The sequence below is a fragment of the Diprion similis genome, chromosome 14 (genome assembly GCF_021155765.1).
Source record: "Diprion similis isolate iyDipSimi1 chromosome 14, iyDipSimi1.1, whole genome shotgun sequence".
In the NCBI taxonomy this organism is placed as follows: Eukaryota; Metazoa; Arthropoda; class Insecta; order Hymenoptera; family Diprionidae; genus Diprion; species Diprion similis.
The window spans coordinates 7,172,906-7,188,238 of NC_060118.1; the positions used below are offsets into that span (position 1 = coordinate 7,172,906).

Sequence of the window (15,333 nt, forward strand, 5' to 3'; positions counted from 1 at the left end):
TTTTGTGAAGTAGTTTTGAAGCGAATGAATAACATATTTTTTTTTTATCACTATTTTCCATGCACCGCATCATTCCTGTTCACTTCTTCTCTCGTCTCCTCTCCTCTCCTCTCCTCTCCTCTCCTCTCCTCTCTTCGCTCCTCTCGCCGTCGCGCTTTTTACTACCCTCCGTCGGTCTCTCTTCTTCGCACAGCAGTTTCACCATGAACGAGGAGCCAACGGAAGAAATGAAATGAAACGAAATATAATATTGCGGGAGGACTTGCTGCATCCCCGTTCCATTTCACAAAATCCCTCGTTTCGCACCCACCCTTTGCGCAGTTCCGCGGCGGCGGCGGCGGCGGCGGCACACGCAACGTAACGCAACGTAACGCAACGTAACGCAACGTAACGCAACGTAACGCAACGCAACGAAACGCAACGTAACGTAACGTAACGCAACGCAACGTAACGACCCTCCAGCCGCAACCGCGAACGCCCGACGAACCCGGCGCGAATCCGACGGGAATACAAAAAAAGAGAGATATATACATATAGAAAGAGAGAGAGAGAGAGAGAGAGAGAGAGAGAGAGAGAGCCTACTGGTTGATGAAAAAAAGGGACGGAGAGAGAGAGAGAGAGAGAGAGAGAGAGAGAAAAGAAAACTAAGCAGGCGAAAATTAGGAAGCGAAAAAAACGATGAGCAGGGGTGGAAAATCGAGTGCTAGGGGTCAACGGTAAAAAGTAGAGGGGGTATGGCGTGAATTCAAGTGAACGTGTATGTGTAGGACGAAAGAGAAAGAGAGAAAAGAGAAACGCGAATCTTGATAAATCACTGCTCATTCTGTACGGTAGAATGGGAAGAGAGAAAAAAAAAATATATATTTTCAAAAGAACAGAGCAAAAAAAAAAAAAGAGTTCCCCTATTTTGCCACCCCTGATTCCGCTTTTAAAAAGTGGAGAGAGAGAGAGAGAGAGAGAGAGAGAGAAGGATGCGGTGCAGATATCATCCCTTGAAAAATGATCAATTTTTTAGCTGCTGTTTTGCTTGTTTTGTTTTTTTTTTTCCTTTTTTTCTCTTCTATTTTCAGAATGAGGTTGAAATTAGGAACGTTACTCGCACCCTTAGGATTTTCGTAAATTCAGCCGCGGTTATTAATAATGACAAAGCGTGTGAAAACTTTACGTCCGACGTTGAAACTTTTGAAAGTGTTGCGTGATCTGTTTTTTTTATTTTTATTTATTTATTTATTTTTTTTTTTTTGTACATTTTATTAAAATCGTAAAAATTGCGTGTCGACATTTTTTTTACTTAATCTAAAATCAAAGGATTTTGGTAACGATAAGAAAGAGAGAGAGAGAGAGAGAGAGAGAGAGAGAGAAAAAAATGGCATTCAAAATTTTTGAAAACAGAATAACATCCCGAGCTGCAGACTTGGGGTCATGTAGTACTTCTACCTTTACCGACTGAGCAAACTCACCCTTTTTCCTTTCTATATTAAATAAAACAAAGGAACGGAAAGGGATATGAATAACTTTCCTGAATTCCCTTACGAAAGAGCGATGCGACGCACCGTTGAAATCACAAGCCTTTCCGTTCGTTTGTTTATTTAATAGAGGAAGAAAAAAGGTTCGAGTTTGCTCGGTTAGTCGGTAAGTGTAGAAATACTACACGATCTAAACCCTAATTTCAATTGAAAAGAAATCGAATGATGAGAACGATGCGAAATTCGTTAACATTGATTTAAAAATGATTTCCACTGATTTCTACCTCATCATATGTATCATGTATATGTAAATTTCAACGATATAAAAAAAAAAAAGAAACTCGTTATTTCAAACAGTATTTTAATTATCGTTCGATATCCTTTTGATTCGCAATTCGATTAGGAAAATACTGATGAATTTAAGAGGTCGCTCCAAATTTTTTAAAATGTCAAAAATGTTCAAAAAATTAAATTAAAAAAATTACATTTTCAGTATTTTGTTTTATTTTTAATTTATGTCGTGGTGTATTGTTATCGATTCTTTCTTACTAAATTAAAGAAAAAAAATTTATGAAATTTTAATATGAATATTAGAAGGTCGCTCGAAAAGATCTAAAGAACGGCACCAAAAAATTGAAAAAAAATTATGAGCGACCATTCAAAATTCAAATTTTGAACTGAAACTTTCGGAAACTTATTTTTGTTTTTGTCTATAAAATTATACCGTAACGAGAGAAAAAAAAAATAGATTTTTGACGATTTCTGACGTTTTAAAAAATGTGAAGCGACCTCTTAAATTTTTTTTTTTTGAACTGTCCTTTGGAGAGGGCTCTTAAAACATCAAAAACTAACATTTTGCCACACGAGGCTAAAAAGAAAAAATAATCGATTTTTTTGCGCCACCCTAACATATATATATATATATATAAATATTTTATACCCGTATAATTTATTTTTGATCCCTGAAAAACAACAACTTACATTACCAATGCCGGCTAAGACCCTAAACCAGCGATCCATAAGGTATGTATGAAGGTACAAGCAAGAAAAGAGTAGAACTAAGGGTAAAAAAAACGATGAAAATAAATCAAGTTTCGCGGGTTGTGTGGCGCATGCAGCATGCAGCATCCGAGGAAGAAAAGAAGGTTGAAGATGGAAGGTGGAAGGAAGGACTGACCAAATTTCACCTTCTGGGTTGTTTTAATGCCTCTAATTCCTCGCGTCGGCTACACCGAATAGGTTAACCTTCACAGGTACATAGATATATATGTATATATGTATACGTGTAACGTATACATATATATTCGAGAACCACGATTAATCTAGAAAGGCGTAAAAGGAAGAAGAAAAAAGGAAAAAAGGAAAAAAAGAAAAAGGAATCCCTTTATCAAAGAGCCACGCGCCCTTTTTATCTTCCTCCGAAACATTGTTCGTTAAATTTCTTCCCTCTGTTCTGTTTTCTCCCTCTCTTCTTTTTTTTTTTTTCTACTTGATAGAATTTTTATCCAACAAATATTTTACATTTCTTGAAAATATCAAGTACTTAAATGGTATTTGGGGGAGGGGGGGGGGGGGGGGGGGGGGGGGGGTAAAAGTTATTCCTACGTAATATTTTACAAATCGAAAGGCGCACGATAAGACATTTTTCATTGCGAAAAAATGTTTTAGCACAGCAACGTTTCGGGAAATAAAAATTGCACAGAAAATAAAAAAGGTCAGTTTCAAGAACTAGAGAAAAAAATTTCTATTCAGACGTTTTAAAAAAATACTGTAAGATCTAGTTTTCATTTGAAAAAAAAAAAATTTATTTCATAACTAGTTTTTAAAATCGCAAATGTGTTCATATTTACAAAATTTTGAAGCTTATAAATGAAAACTATCAAAAATAATTATCTTTTATGAAATAAAAAATCTTTAATCTATGTCAAATTATGACTATTAGTACAACTGATCCTCTTCTAACGACGTTTAACTATATAAAGAAGAACTGTAAGTAAAATCTTACGTAAGAAGTGGGAGGGCGAGTCCAAGAAATCTTATGTGTTCTTACACGGGGGGAGGGGGGGGGGGGGTTGAAAAAGGCTATAATCGTCCTTAAGTAATTAATGAATGACCCCTATACGATTGAATTCGATATTCGTAGTCAATAATTTTTACGTCTATGTATAAATAAAAATGAGCAAAAAGAGAAAGAGGAAAAGTGCAGGCTAAGAAGGGAGCGTAAATCATTGAATTGGTAGAAAACAAAACAAAATAAATAAATAAATAACTACAACGAGTGAGGAAATAAGAAGAAGAAATTGGCCGAGTAAAGTTTCATCTGCTCTCGTTTCGTGTATCAGGGATAAAGTTATAAGGTTAATATAGACTGCATCATACCGCGTATTATATAACATATCTATACACACATATATATATATATATATAAACCTTCTTCCTTTTTCCGTGACCTTAAACTTTCATCTCTCACCTCCTCGTTTCACAGAATTTTCGTAACCCTTATAGCTCGAGAGACGCGCTCGATCGACGTTTCGCAATTAGTTTGAAAGTACGACAGCCTCCTTCCTTCCTTAGACGACGACGGGGGTTGCTGACTTTGAGTTATTGCGAGAAATTATCTCTAACTATAGTATAATAATGCGGCACGTCGCATTTACCCCTTGTATATATATATATATATATATATATATATAGTACGTTTTATGTAAGGTACATATGTCGAAAAAGACGAAAATGAAAAAGCAGAGTAAAAGAAGAAGAAGAAGAAGATGAAGAAGATGAAGAAGAAGCCTCAGAAGTCAGAAATTAGTTACACGAATACTGTGTATAATAACAAACCTGATAGAAAAATGTTATTTTACTAGTTTCGATTTCAATTTGTTTTATTTTACTTATTGATTTTTTATTTATTAATCTTTCATTCTTCCATGTTTCAAACAAACAATGAATAATTATTATTCGACTCGAATCTCGTGTCGCGATATGTCACATAAAATCTTCCCCGTTATACGATACATTATTTTTACGTACTATTATTATGTTAAATGGTATTGAAAATTAGAAAATTATTGATTAAAATAGAAGATTTGGAAAAGCAATCTGAAGAATTGCAATCGTCTTTTAGAGTTGGAGAAAAACGAAACATATGAAATAAAAATGTGGATCACACAGAGCTGCAAGGTGATCGTGATCGTTGTCATGGAATGGTCTATACATCATATACAACCAACGACCGCTTTTAGCGATATTAAAATTTTAGAGACCGACTAGGTAAGACGTACCTAACATGTATATACTATACGTGAAGTAAAGAAGAAAAAAAAAATTCAGCGTGATTCATAGAATAATAAAACACTTTCCACTTACTACAATAACTTTCCGCGTTACTACAATTGCAATGATTTCCCAGTTACTACAATTCCAATAACTTTCAACTTACTGCAATAACTTTTTCCAGTTACTGCAGTAACCTTTCACGTTACCAAAATTCGAATAATTTTCCACTTACTGCAATAACTTTTCATGTTACTAAGACTGCCAATGTTTTCCCAATTAGTACAATTAAACTGATTTTCCAGTTACTAAAATTCCAATAACTACCCAATTAATACAATAACTTCACATATTACTACAACTCCACTAACTTTCCACTTACTGCAATAAATTCCCATGTTACTAAAATTTCAATGACTTTCCAATCACTGCAATAACTTTCCACATTAATAAAATTTCAATGACTTTCCAATTACTGCAATAATTCCCCTTGTTACTACAATTACACTAACACTCCACTTACTGCAATAACTTCCCATGTTATTACAATGCCAATAACTTTTCACTTACTGCAATAACTTTCCATGTTACTACAATTACATTGATTTTCCACTTACTGCAATAATTTCCCACGTTACTAAAATTTACAATAACTTTGCAATTACTGCGATAACGTCCCAGTCTCAAAAATTACACTGATTTTCCAGTTACTAAAACTTACAATAACTTTCCATTTACTGCAATAACTTTCCGTGTTACTAAAATAAAAATAACTTACTAGCTACTATAACAACTTCCCAGTTACTGCACAAACTTTCCACGTTACTACAATATTGTCGTAGTTAATTACTATGGGAAAAAAAAGAAGATAAAATTCCTCTATCTATCCATCCATCTATCTATCTATCTATCTATCTCTCAGCGTAAGTTCACTCACTCGCGGTGAAGCTCGCTTGCTCAGTGAAGGAAGGTTGTTTCGCGAGGTAACAGAAACGTGGGGTGAAATTTTATTTACTTTCCGGGAATCGATAGGGGGCGCGAACCCCCGGACGAAGCGAGCGAGCAAGCGAGCAAGCAAGCAGCAGCAGCAGCAGAGCAGAGCAGAGCAGAGCAAAGCAGCAAAGCGAAGCGCAGCGCCGCCGCGACGCCGACGCCGACGCCGACGTCGACGTCGGGTCCGTCGCGTCCCTCTTTTGTTCCGACGTAGAGGCACTCTCCTTCCTTCCTCTCTCTCTCTCTCTCTCTCTTTCTCACACACTCCACTCCTTGCCTCTCCTCTTCTCTTTCTCCCTCCTTCTACTCGGTCGGTTTCTTGGCCTCGTATATAGATGCCGCGAACGTTGCTCAGCCATTCGCTCGGTGAATCAAATCAAATTCACCGGCCCGGCGCCCCGATAGACACATTATTTATCTAAACAACTATATACATACATATATACATACATACATACATTATACCGTATACAAGTATGTACACGAGTTTCGTTTGGGTCCCTCGACGCCGCGCGACAGTTTATACCCCCTGCTCGTCGTGTTATATACATGTAAAATAAGTTCCACACGAGTATAATCCATGCATTTTTACCTCACGACACGTCAATTGTTGTGTAGTAGGTATACATAAAGTAACATGCCTTAGGAATAAAAAAAGAATAAAAAAATACAAAGAGATTCGAGGGATAAATTCAGGGCCGATTGACTTGACCTGACCTGACATAACCCGAAACGGAATCGTTATTGTAAAATGTGCATATATATATATATATGTATATATGTTAGACTGTATAAAAAAAATTGACTATTTTTTTTTTTTTTTCAATGGCATACTGAAAATAATGTTCAAGATGACGAAAAAGAAATACCATAAAAATTTCAGATTTTAATATTGATATTAAGGATAAAAACAATTTTTTGCACACTAGTGTAGAAACGGTTTGCTATTATCGAGGCGGTCGAAATTGCTTATTTTATACATTTTTACAGTAAAAAATATCGTCTGCAACTCGTGGACAAAATTAACGGCGATTCTGAGTTCGTTTAATATTCGCACTCACCCAGAATCGTCACATTTCTCCACTAGTTGCACAATATACTATTTCCCGATGCTTACGTCTGTTGGTTTTTGTTTGGATTTTATTCTCTCCTCATACCGTGTGATTATCCTTAACGAATGAAAACACGACGGATCAATTTGTATTATAATTCAAATATTCTGCCAACCGTTACCGTAGACCAAAAACAAAGAAAAAAAAAAATTCACCGTTTTCCCAAAATATAAACTCCGAACTACTAACATCGGTTTTTCATAACCGTTAACTTGGAGCCTACGTCTATACATATATAATCAGTATATCCATGGGTGATTCTCATACAATTCTCACAACACGTTTCCACCGTCAACGCACATGGACGAGTTGACTTATTTGTTTAAAGGACGTGGATTTTACGGTAAACTTCCAAGATTGAATGAGAACGCATCGTCGCCGGAATCGATGGCTTACCATCGTTCAATTGCGAATGTGGAGTAACTTTGCTAAAACTGGGTAATCGTCAAGTTCCTTCTGCAGTGTTACATTGTATATAGATTATAATAGTAATTGGGTGAACCGACGCTCTAAGAATCACTGATGTCATCATTTTCACAGTAACCCCCAACACCACCGGGAAACAGCACGGGAATCGATATTTACTGGCCTTCGAGGCCTTCCAAGCTACTTCTCATCGGAGCAGACCTAAAGATACGCGATTCGCCACTTAAAACTAGTTGGAATAGTTTTCTCGATCAGCAGTGCTCTTTGTTGGAAAATGATTTTTCTAACTAAGAAGCTGTAAACTATAAGCTTTGATAAATGATATAATTAAAAAAATATATCCTCTAAATCAGATTGTCAAGATCTAAATCCTCAAGTACAGTAACATCAATAAGTGTTTTAAAATTATTAGCTAAATAATTATTAATTCAAGTCAATCCCCCCCTACCGCAAAGCACTTCTTCAGGTGCAAAAACCTTTCGCCAAATCCATTAAAAATCTGTTCCGATAATTCATGAATCACGTACGACTTCCAAAAGTACATGTACATGTCAATTCACAATAAAAGCATGATTGAAACTTGAACCCTTAAGCTCCACATCACTCTCTGTAATAATCATACTGTTGCCACACTGGGGTCAGACTGACCCTAAACTGTGATAATATTTTCTTCGCCAAAAGTTTCTCATTCGATAAATTTCGTACATTGAATAACTAAATGAATAGATAAGTAAATTTAAAAAAGAAAAAAACTGACTACGTTCGAGACTCGGGATGATCATGTGGAAAAAAAAAAAAAAAAAAAAAAAACATATTGCGCGTCAAATCTTGCGAGGCGAATTGATCAGACCCAAGTTGAGTTGGCATGGAATGCCCCGTACATACGTGTATATATATTATATATACATATTACATGTATATACCTACATAATATAAAAGGCTCGGTTGCAATGAATAATCAACGAAAGACGGTTACGCGTTATAAAAAGAAGAAAAATAAAAGATTTGAAGGAAAAAAAAAAAAAAAAAAGAAAAAGTAAAAAAAACCTTAAAAAATGTAGTCCGGCCGGTTATATCGAGCGACGAACCAACGACCGTCGGATCATATCCTGCAGGCGAAAGGTTCGACGACACGTATCGACGACGGCGACGCCGACGCCGCGACGCAGCATATATATATAGGTGTGTAAATATATATATATATATATTTAAATATAATATAATATCGTATTTCTCTGCTTTTCTTTAATTACCTTGTTTAATAAGGTTAGTATAAGTTAATGAATCATTTCAGTTTTTTTTTTTTTTCACAACATTCTACTCGGTAACAAAAACGCGAGCCGAATTTTCACACGTCATACCGGAATGTTGTAAGTTTTTGAAATTTTTCGGACACATTTTACGATTTGCAAAAATTTTTTTCTTTCGTTTTATCAGCAAAAACAAAGAGGAAAAAAATATCCTTCGTAAGATCTCCAAAACAATATTGTGTGAAATATGAAAATGTTTCGGCAAAAATTTTGATACCTGACCTGATTGATCAAATTTTTTTTCCGATTTATCAAGCTGTGTCGATCAGTAAGATGGATTTGAAAAATTGTAGAAAATTCGAAGCATGTCGAAAAAAAATGAAAAAAAAAAAGAAAAAAATCAAAAATCATTGCTTTTCAAAGTGAGAACAATCGTATAAAAAATTACGGGCCAAATCCGCGAGATCGAGGAGTGTACGTAGGTCCAAGTGAGCTGGACTGCCACATATATTTAATGTACATATACATTAGGGTAGTCCTTAAAAAAGTAATTTTTGAATTTCAACCATGTTACCCCCCGAATCGGTTTCACATATATCGAAAATAATTCCCGAATTTTTTCAGATCTTACTATTAAGAAACTTGATGTAAGAGGATTTTTCGTGTAGCTGATTACGACCCTGATCTCAAAATTTGAAAATTCAAAATGGCGGATCGAATACGGTGAAACGAAGTCCACCCTACCGAACCCGTTATTTTGAATTTCGAAATTTCGAGTCCAGATTCGTAATCAGCGACCCAAGAAACCCTCCTATATCAAATTTCACCTAAATCCGTTGGTTAGATTTACTGTACACTTGAAAAGTGTTAGGATGGGAAAATCAACCCTCTGGCTACTAAAGGGGGTTAGAGTTGAGATAAAAATCTGAGAAAAATTCTGGAATTATTTCCAAATTATTTGGTGCCGATTTAAGGTGATTTAAAGTGAGACAGTCAAAATGCAAAAATTACCTTTTTAAGGACCACCCTAATATAATATATATGGGGCATTCCACGCCAAATCTATCACTATCGAACCCATATATATATATATATATATATATATAAACTTACGCATCCTGCACGCCGATAGTACACGTATACCAACGTCACGGACCATTTACGCCTGCTACGCGAGGTATGCAACCCGACACGCGTCACTGCCGCCTGACTGAGGACGACGAGATATTTCAGAATGAAAAACGGCTGGAAGGAGGAGAAGATTGGGCGTGGGGGGGGGGGGGGGGGGGGGGGCGAATAACAAAAGTAGAGGAAAAGAAGACGACGGGAAAAACTTTGATACGTATCTAATCCTATATTATGTACATGTATACATGCATATATGTATATATATATATATATATATATATACGTATATTACACCTGTTGTATTATATATGTATATGTATAAGGTGTGCAAGAGGAGAAGATTCATCGATCAATGCGCAGGATCACCACACCGTTTCGAACGTGACGAACGTCGTCGCTCTGTTTCAAGGATCTATAGGCTGCCGCGAACAAAGAAAATTGTACAAGAAGTTGCCAATCGAGTGAAATTTAATTTGAAACGGTACATTTTTTTTTTTTTTTTTTTTTGTTTCTTCTTGCCTAACCCGACGTTAAGAGAAAAGAGAAAAGTTTTTTTTTGAAACTATAGAATTCGAACTAGAAACAAAACCAATTATTTTCAAGGTATTTTACAGCCAATTGCGTAACCACCACGTATATTGGTACGTTGTTTCGAGTTTTTCTACACCTTCTCGGTAAAGGAAACGAAAGAATTATTATTATTATTATTAGTTTTTTTTTTTTTTTCATTTAAATACGAAGAGGAATTTAAGCTAATTTTCTTCTCCGTACCAGATATAATTTTTTTTTTCTATTCGGATATTCGTTTTGTTTTTTGTATTTTGCTTTTTTTTTTCACCAGAATTGTAATATTATATTATAACAACTGAATTCCCGTTACGACAATTAACAGATTTAAGAATGTAATTTACATGTACATTTGAAAGAAATAATTAAGCGCGTTAATTTGAAAAAGATAATCTCATACTTGCGTTTCAATGAACTCCCAAAGCGAAAAAAAACAAAGCAAACGAAGAAATAACGACAAAAAACGATTCGTCCGGTTTGTTTTTCTTTGTTTATAATAATATCCCTTTTCTGTTTCATTCCGCGTTATTACACGACGCATTGTCGTGATGCGAAGCCGACCAATGGCGGTAATAATAATAATACATCATCGTTATTATATATTTAAGGCATTCGCCATTAGGCACACATTTTATGTATTAAATTATTTAACATGTACGATCGGTATCGTTGCTCGCAATATTAGTCGAACGATTTACACCGATCGATCGATCGATCGATCGATTGATTCCACTTTGTGATCGTGAATATTGTTTATTCAACACCGCTTAAATGTGAAAATTTCAAATAGAGACACTTTTTTTTTTTTAATATCTTTATTATCTCTCATTCGCGAATGAAACAGTAATATTCGTGATCGCTAAATCGCGATTAATGCATTGACATTTAAAAATGTTTCCATATTATCCCAGAATTCATTCGATTGATCTCATACATGTATGTATATATATATATATATATATATATATATATATATATATGTACATAATGAACGAATCTGACGAATTAGATTTATTATTCTCTCTTTATCTGCAAATGAGGGTAAATTCTATAAGACTTTTCAAAAACACACATTATAATCCTAGTCAGTGAAACAAAATCGAAAGGACTATATATTTTTCATCGCTAAATAGAATTTAAATTCATTTTTCTTCTCTTTATGCCTTTACAAAATTCTTGTTCTTCTTCTTGTTTCCCCGTATCAGCAGCAAATTCATACAAAACACACGAAAATATCTTTCTTCACCGGTATATTTTTCTTTCCCCTATAAAGTATATTTTACACACATACCCGCACGTCGTTATTAATCCTTCCGTTAAAAAAAAAAAAAAAAAAAAAAAAAAATTGTACGAAAATCGTATAGAGAGAGCGGGAAATATTTTTCTTTATCCTTATTGTAAAAACGAAAAGTTTTCAGTAATATATATATATATAATAAGAGAGAGAGAGAGAGATTTTTCTCTCGTCTAAGGGAGAAGAGGAGAAACTCTCGACAATTGAGAAACGAATTGCATTCCGGTTCGTCAAGTTAATACCAGCAGCTATACTTGATTCCTCGACTCGCCGTCGTCGTTGGGTTTAATTGTAATTAAATCACCTGCATCATTTCATCTCCGTCTCACGATGTTTTCTTTGTGTCTTTCTAGTTTATGTATATTATACATATATATATATACATATACATATATACATTCATAAATAATTTTTATAAAAAAAAAATGCAACAGCAGCAGCGTACCATTGACATAGTTTACGCGACGCATATATGGCTGATGTTGGGGGTGGAATTTACGTTCCGTATATAACAAACTCGCGGTATCGACCCCTCGGCCAACCTGACCTGACCTACATTATCATCATCGTTTACGAATAGTTATACGATTTAGTCGTCTTGTTTACCGTATAATGTTCATTAATTGTTCCCGCGTGTAACAACACGTGTTGGAAAAATTCTATTTTGGAAAAATATTTTCTTCGTAAATCTATTTCGCAAGTTAACGAAATAAAATGATGATTAGAGCCCTGATTCGTAACATCTGAACATTGAAAAATATTAATCTTATCTTTTGTGTTTAGCGCATATTTCTTAGATCCATTAATTTTATCCTAAAACTGATTTTCGTCAGTTTCTTATCATTGTAATTAGTCTAGAAAGAATTATAAGATTCGAGACTTTTTCCAATTTTCTATTCAAAGATACAACATACTTGACGAGGCTGAAGTTAGTAACATTATTGTAATGATTAACGTTTTAGAAAATCGTTATTTCACAGTATCAGGAACGTCCGAATTTCATTAAATCGCATGATAAGATGAAAAATGTATTCATATTTTGAAAACTTGATCACTTCAAAGTCACTACAAACTTGCAAAATAGTAATTTTTCTCCCCCAAACGTTTCGTCACGTTAACGTAACTAACTTCAGCCTCGTACGTAATTGGCAACTGTACAGGCCCTAATATTATATGTAACAAAGTCGACGAGTAACAAGCGATATGGAAACAATGTACCATTAGTGAATAAATAAAGGTTACGAAGATGAAAGGAGAAAGAAATCCTGGCGACATCAGTAGAGACTCGAGTATTAATTAATAAACTTCGAACTTGAAACTATGTTCGAAGAAATAAAATGCTAGAATAGAATCCAATTCGAAAGAATTTTAAGCTTGTTTCAGGGCAGCCGTCGTAAATGATTCGGTAACAAAAAGAAAATTTATTGGGTATGAAATTTTCGGAACACGAGGGAAAAAAATTTCTAGGGACTTTTTTGCCAAGAAAAAAATTCTCAACAACGAAATTGAAGTTGGTAACTTGTAAGAAGAGAAATCCTTACTTTGGAAGTTTACAATGATTTAAAGGGTAGTTAATTAGTTGCGTCGTTAGATTAACCTTACAAATTTCATAAACACTTTATTCTGAAAAAGTGTCTAAATTATATTCAGGGATGTTGCGCTAGATAAGAATACGATGAAAATTCTTCTTTATAACAAATCACACACTGCAAGGCAATGCCAGAAGGATGAAATAAAAATTTTGGACATTTTCGCAAGACCTCTAGTGACAATAACGGCAATATGAAAGAAAAAAAAAAAAAAAAAAAAAAAATCCCTAAGGATCGACAAAATTAAAAAAAATGTAAACAATCGTACATAATAATCGAAGTTGGGGAATGAAAAGTCGACGAACTTCACATTGTCGAATAAGAATAAATAGTGACGATAACGGCAAAAATAAAATTAAAAAAAAAATTCCCTAGAGATCGATGTTAAACAAAATTTTAAACACAATCGTTGATAATCGAAGGTGGAATGAAAAGTCGACGAACTTCACATTGTACGTACGATGAATAAAGTAAAGTAAATTCGCTAATGCACTTACCACTGGTTTCTGCATGCAAGATGAAACGCCGTATCTGTCGTTGTCGTCCTCTTTCTACGATTCTCAATAACTTGAACGGGTCGTGCTGCGATTAGCGACATATTCACTTCGATGATTCAAGGACACCCGGGTATGATAAAAAGAACGAACCCACTTTCGAATATCACGAAATCACCACCAAAACAAAACTTGTAGTCGCGTGGTTTTAAAGCTCGGAACACTCACAGAATCACTACCGAAATCGTTGCGATATTTTTTTCGTCATTGTTTACCGTGAAATGAGAATAATCGTTGTTTCGCATCTTTTGTGCGAGTTTCACTTTTTCTTTTTAAAATCTTTTACTTCGTATTAAATTTCTGTCGCATCAATCTGTGAGTTTGTTCGTAAAGGCGTGTTTGTTTGTTTTTTTTTTTTTTTACTCACTGCAACCGTTGTTTTCCGATCATCGAAACACTCCTCGGCCAACTTCACTCAGCTCGAATTCAAACACGCGCGTTCGAATTCGAACGTTCACACGCGCAAAACACCGTCACTCACAAAGGAGGGGGGGGGGGGGGGGGGGGGGGGGGAGAAGAAAAAAAAAAAGAAAACAAAACAAACTCACAATAATCCTCCCGCAGGGGGTTTCGCTTTGTTTCTATTTCGTTTTTCACTATATCGTCGACACTTTTTCTCGTCGACGATGGACGGACGGACGGATCGAAACACTCTGGTTGCGTAGGTAATCCCTTCTGTTTATCTGTTTAGTCGTTGTTTTTTTTTTTTTTACGACAAGGTGTAGTAGTAATAATAATAATAATAATAATAATAATAATCTCAAATCCGACAATGATAAAATTCAATCTACAAATTTAACCAAGTAGAAATGAAAGTTATAAATCGAATATTCCACAACGATAATCAAAGCGAAAATAAGCGAATATCGTAAACGGAAAACACGCACCGACTTTTCCTTCTTAAAAACTTGTACGTTTTACTTGTCGAAACGTTCTTCTTCGCTGTACACTCGCAATGGCGAGATGATATCATTAGTGTTTCGTCTTTGCGTGGTTTATATCAAATCCGTAATAAACTTCCTTCTTATCGTTATTTATTATCACTTGTGCTCTGCAGAGGCGATGAATCTTACCAGAGATATTATGACGACGAAGACGAAAGAGGGGTCGAAAAAAAATATAGACAGACGAACGAACACGCGATGATCGACACACCGTGTTGAACGAATGAATGAACAAGGTAAGAATAACTCTACGCAAAAACTGTGTTGTGACGATGAAAATGAATCAAAATAACCGAAACAGTTGCCGATCGATTAATCCGATGAATTCGCGTCGAGCGGGGGTGGGGGGGGACTGGACGGTGCATGAGTAAAAAATCTGGCGTTAAAAAAGCCCTGAGCGATGATGAACGGTCGTCGTCGTCGATGATGATGATGATGGTGATTCACTAGTCGCACTCTCGTCGTCGTCGTCGACGGTATTGAAGTCGAAAAAAGAGTCCTCGTTTCTCATGTCGAAGAGTACGCGATGCCGGCCGGCCGGCCAAAGTCCGAAGGGTCAGCTCGACTCTTCCAGCCCACAAGTAAGCAGGAAAATTGTAAAAATCGCAAAAACACGAGTCATGCGATCGGTACGACGACCAACTTCTGTCCGGCACTGAAACCACGCTTACAAGTTTGAAAAACGAAAAACATCACAGATGCACAGTTGCACAATATATGCGCGGTGTTTCTTGGGT

At 35.4% G+C, this 15,333-nt stretch overlaps 1 protein-coding gene across 1 annotated transcript in view; it reads right to left on the reverse strand.

Annotated features, from left to right (window-relative positions):
- The window catches only part of LOC124414781 (irregular chiasm C-roughest protein-like), an 86,846-nt gene extending 72,722 nt beyond the window's left edge, over window positions 1–14,124 (reverse strand). The window contains exon 1 of the mRNA XM_046895854.1: window positions 13,596–14,124. Within this exon, the coding sequence (XP_046751810.1) occupies window positions 13,596–13,696 (101 nt within the window). The 5' untranslated portion in view covers window positions 13,697–14,124. The remainder of the gene's footprint in view (window positions 1–13,595) is intronic.
- Window positions 14,125–15,333: the final 1,209 nt, after the last annotated feature.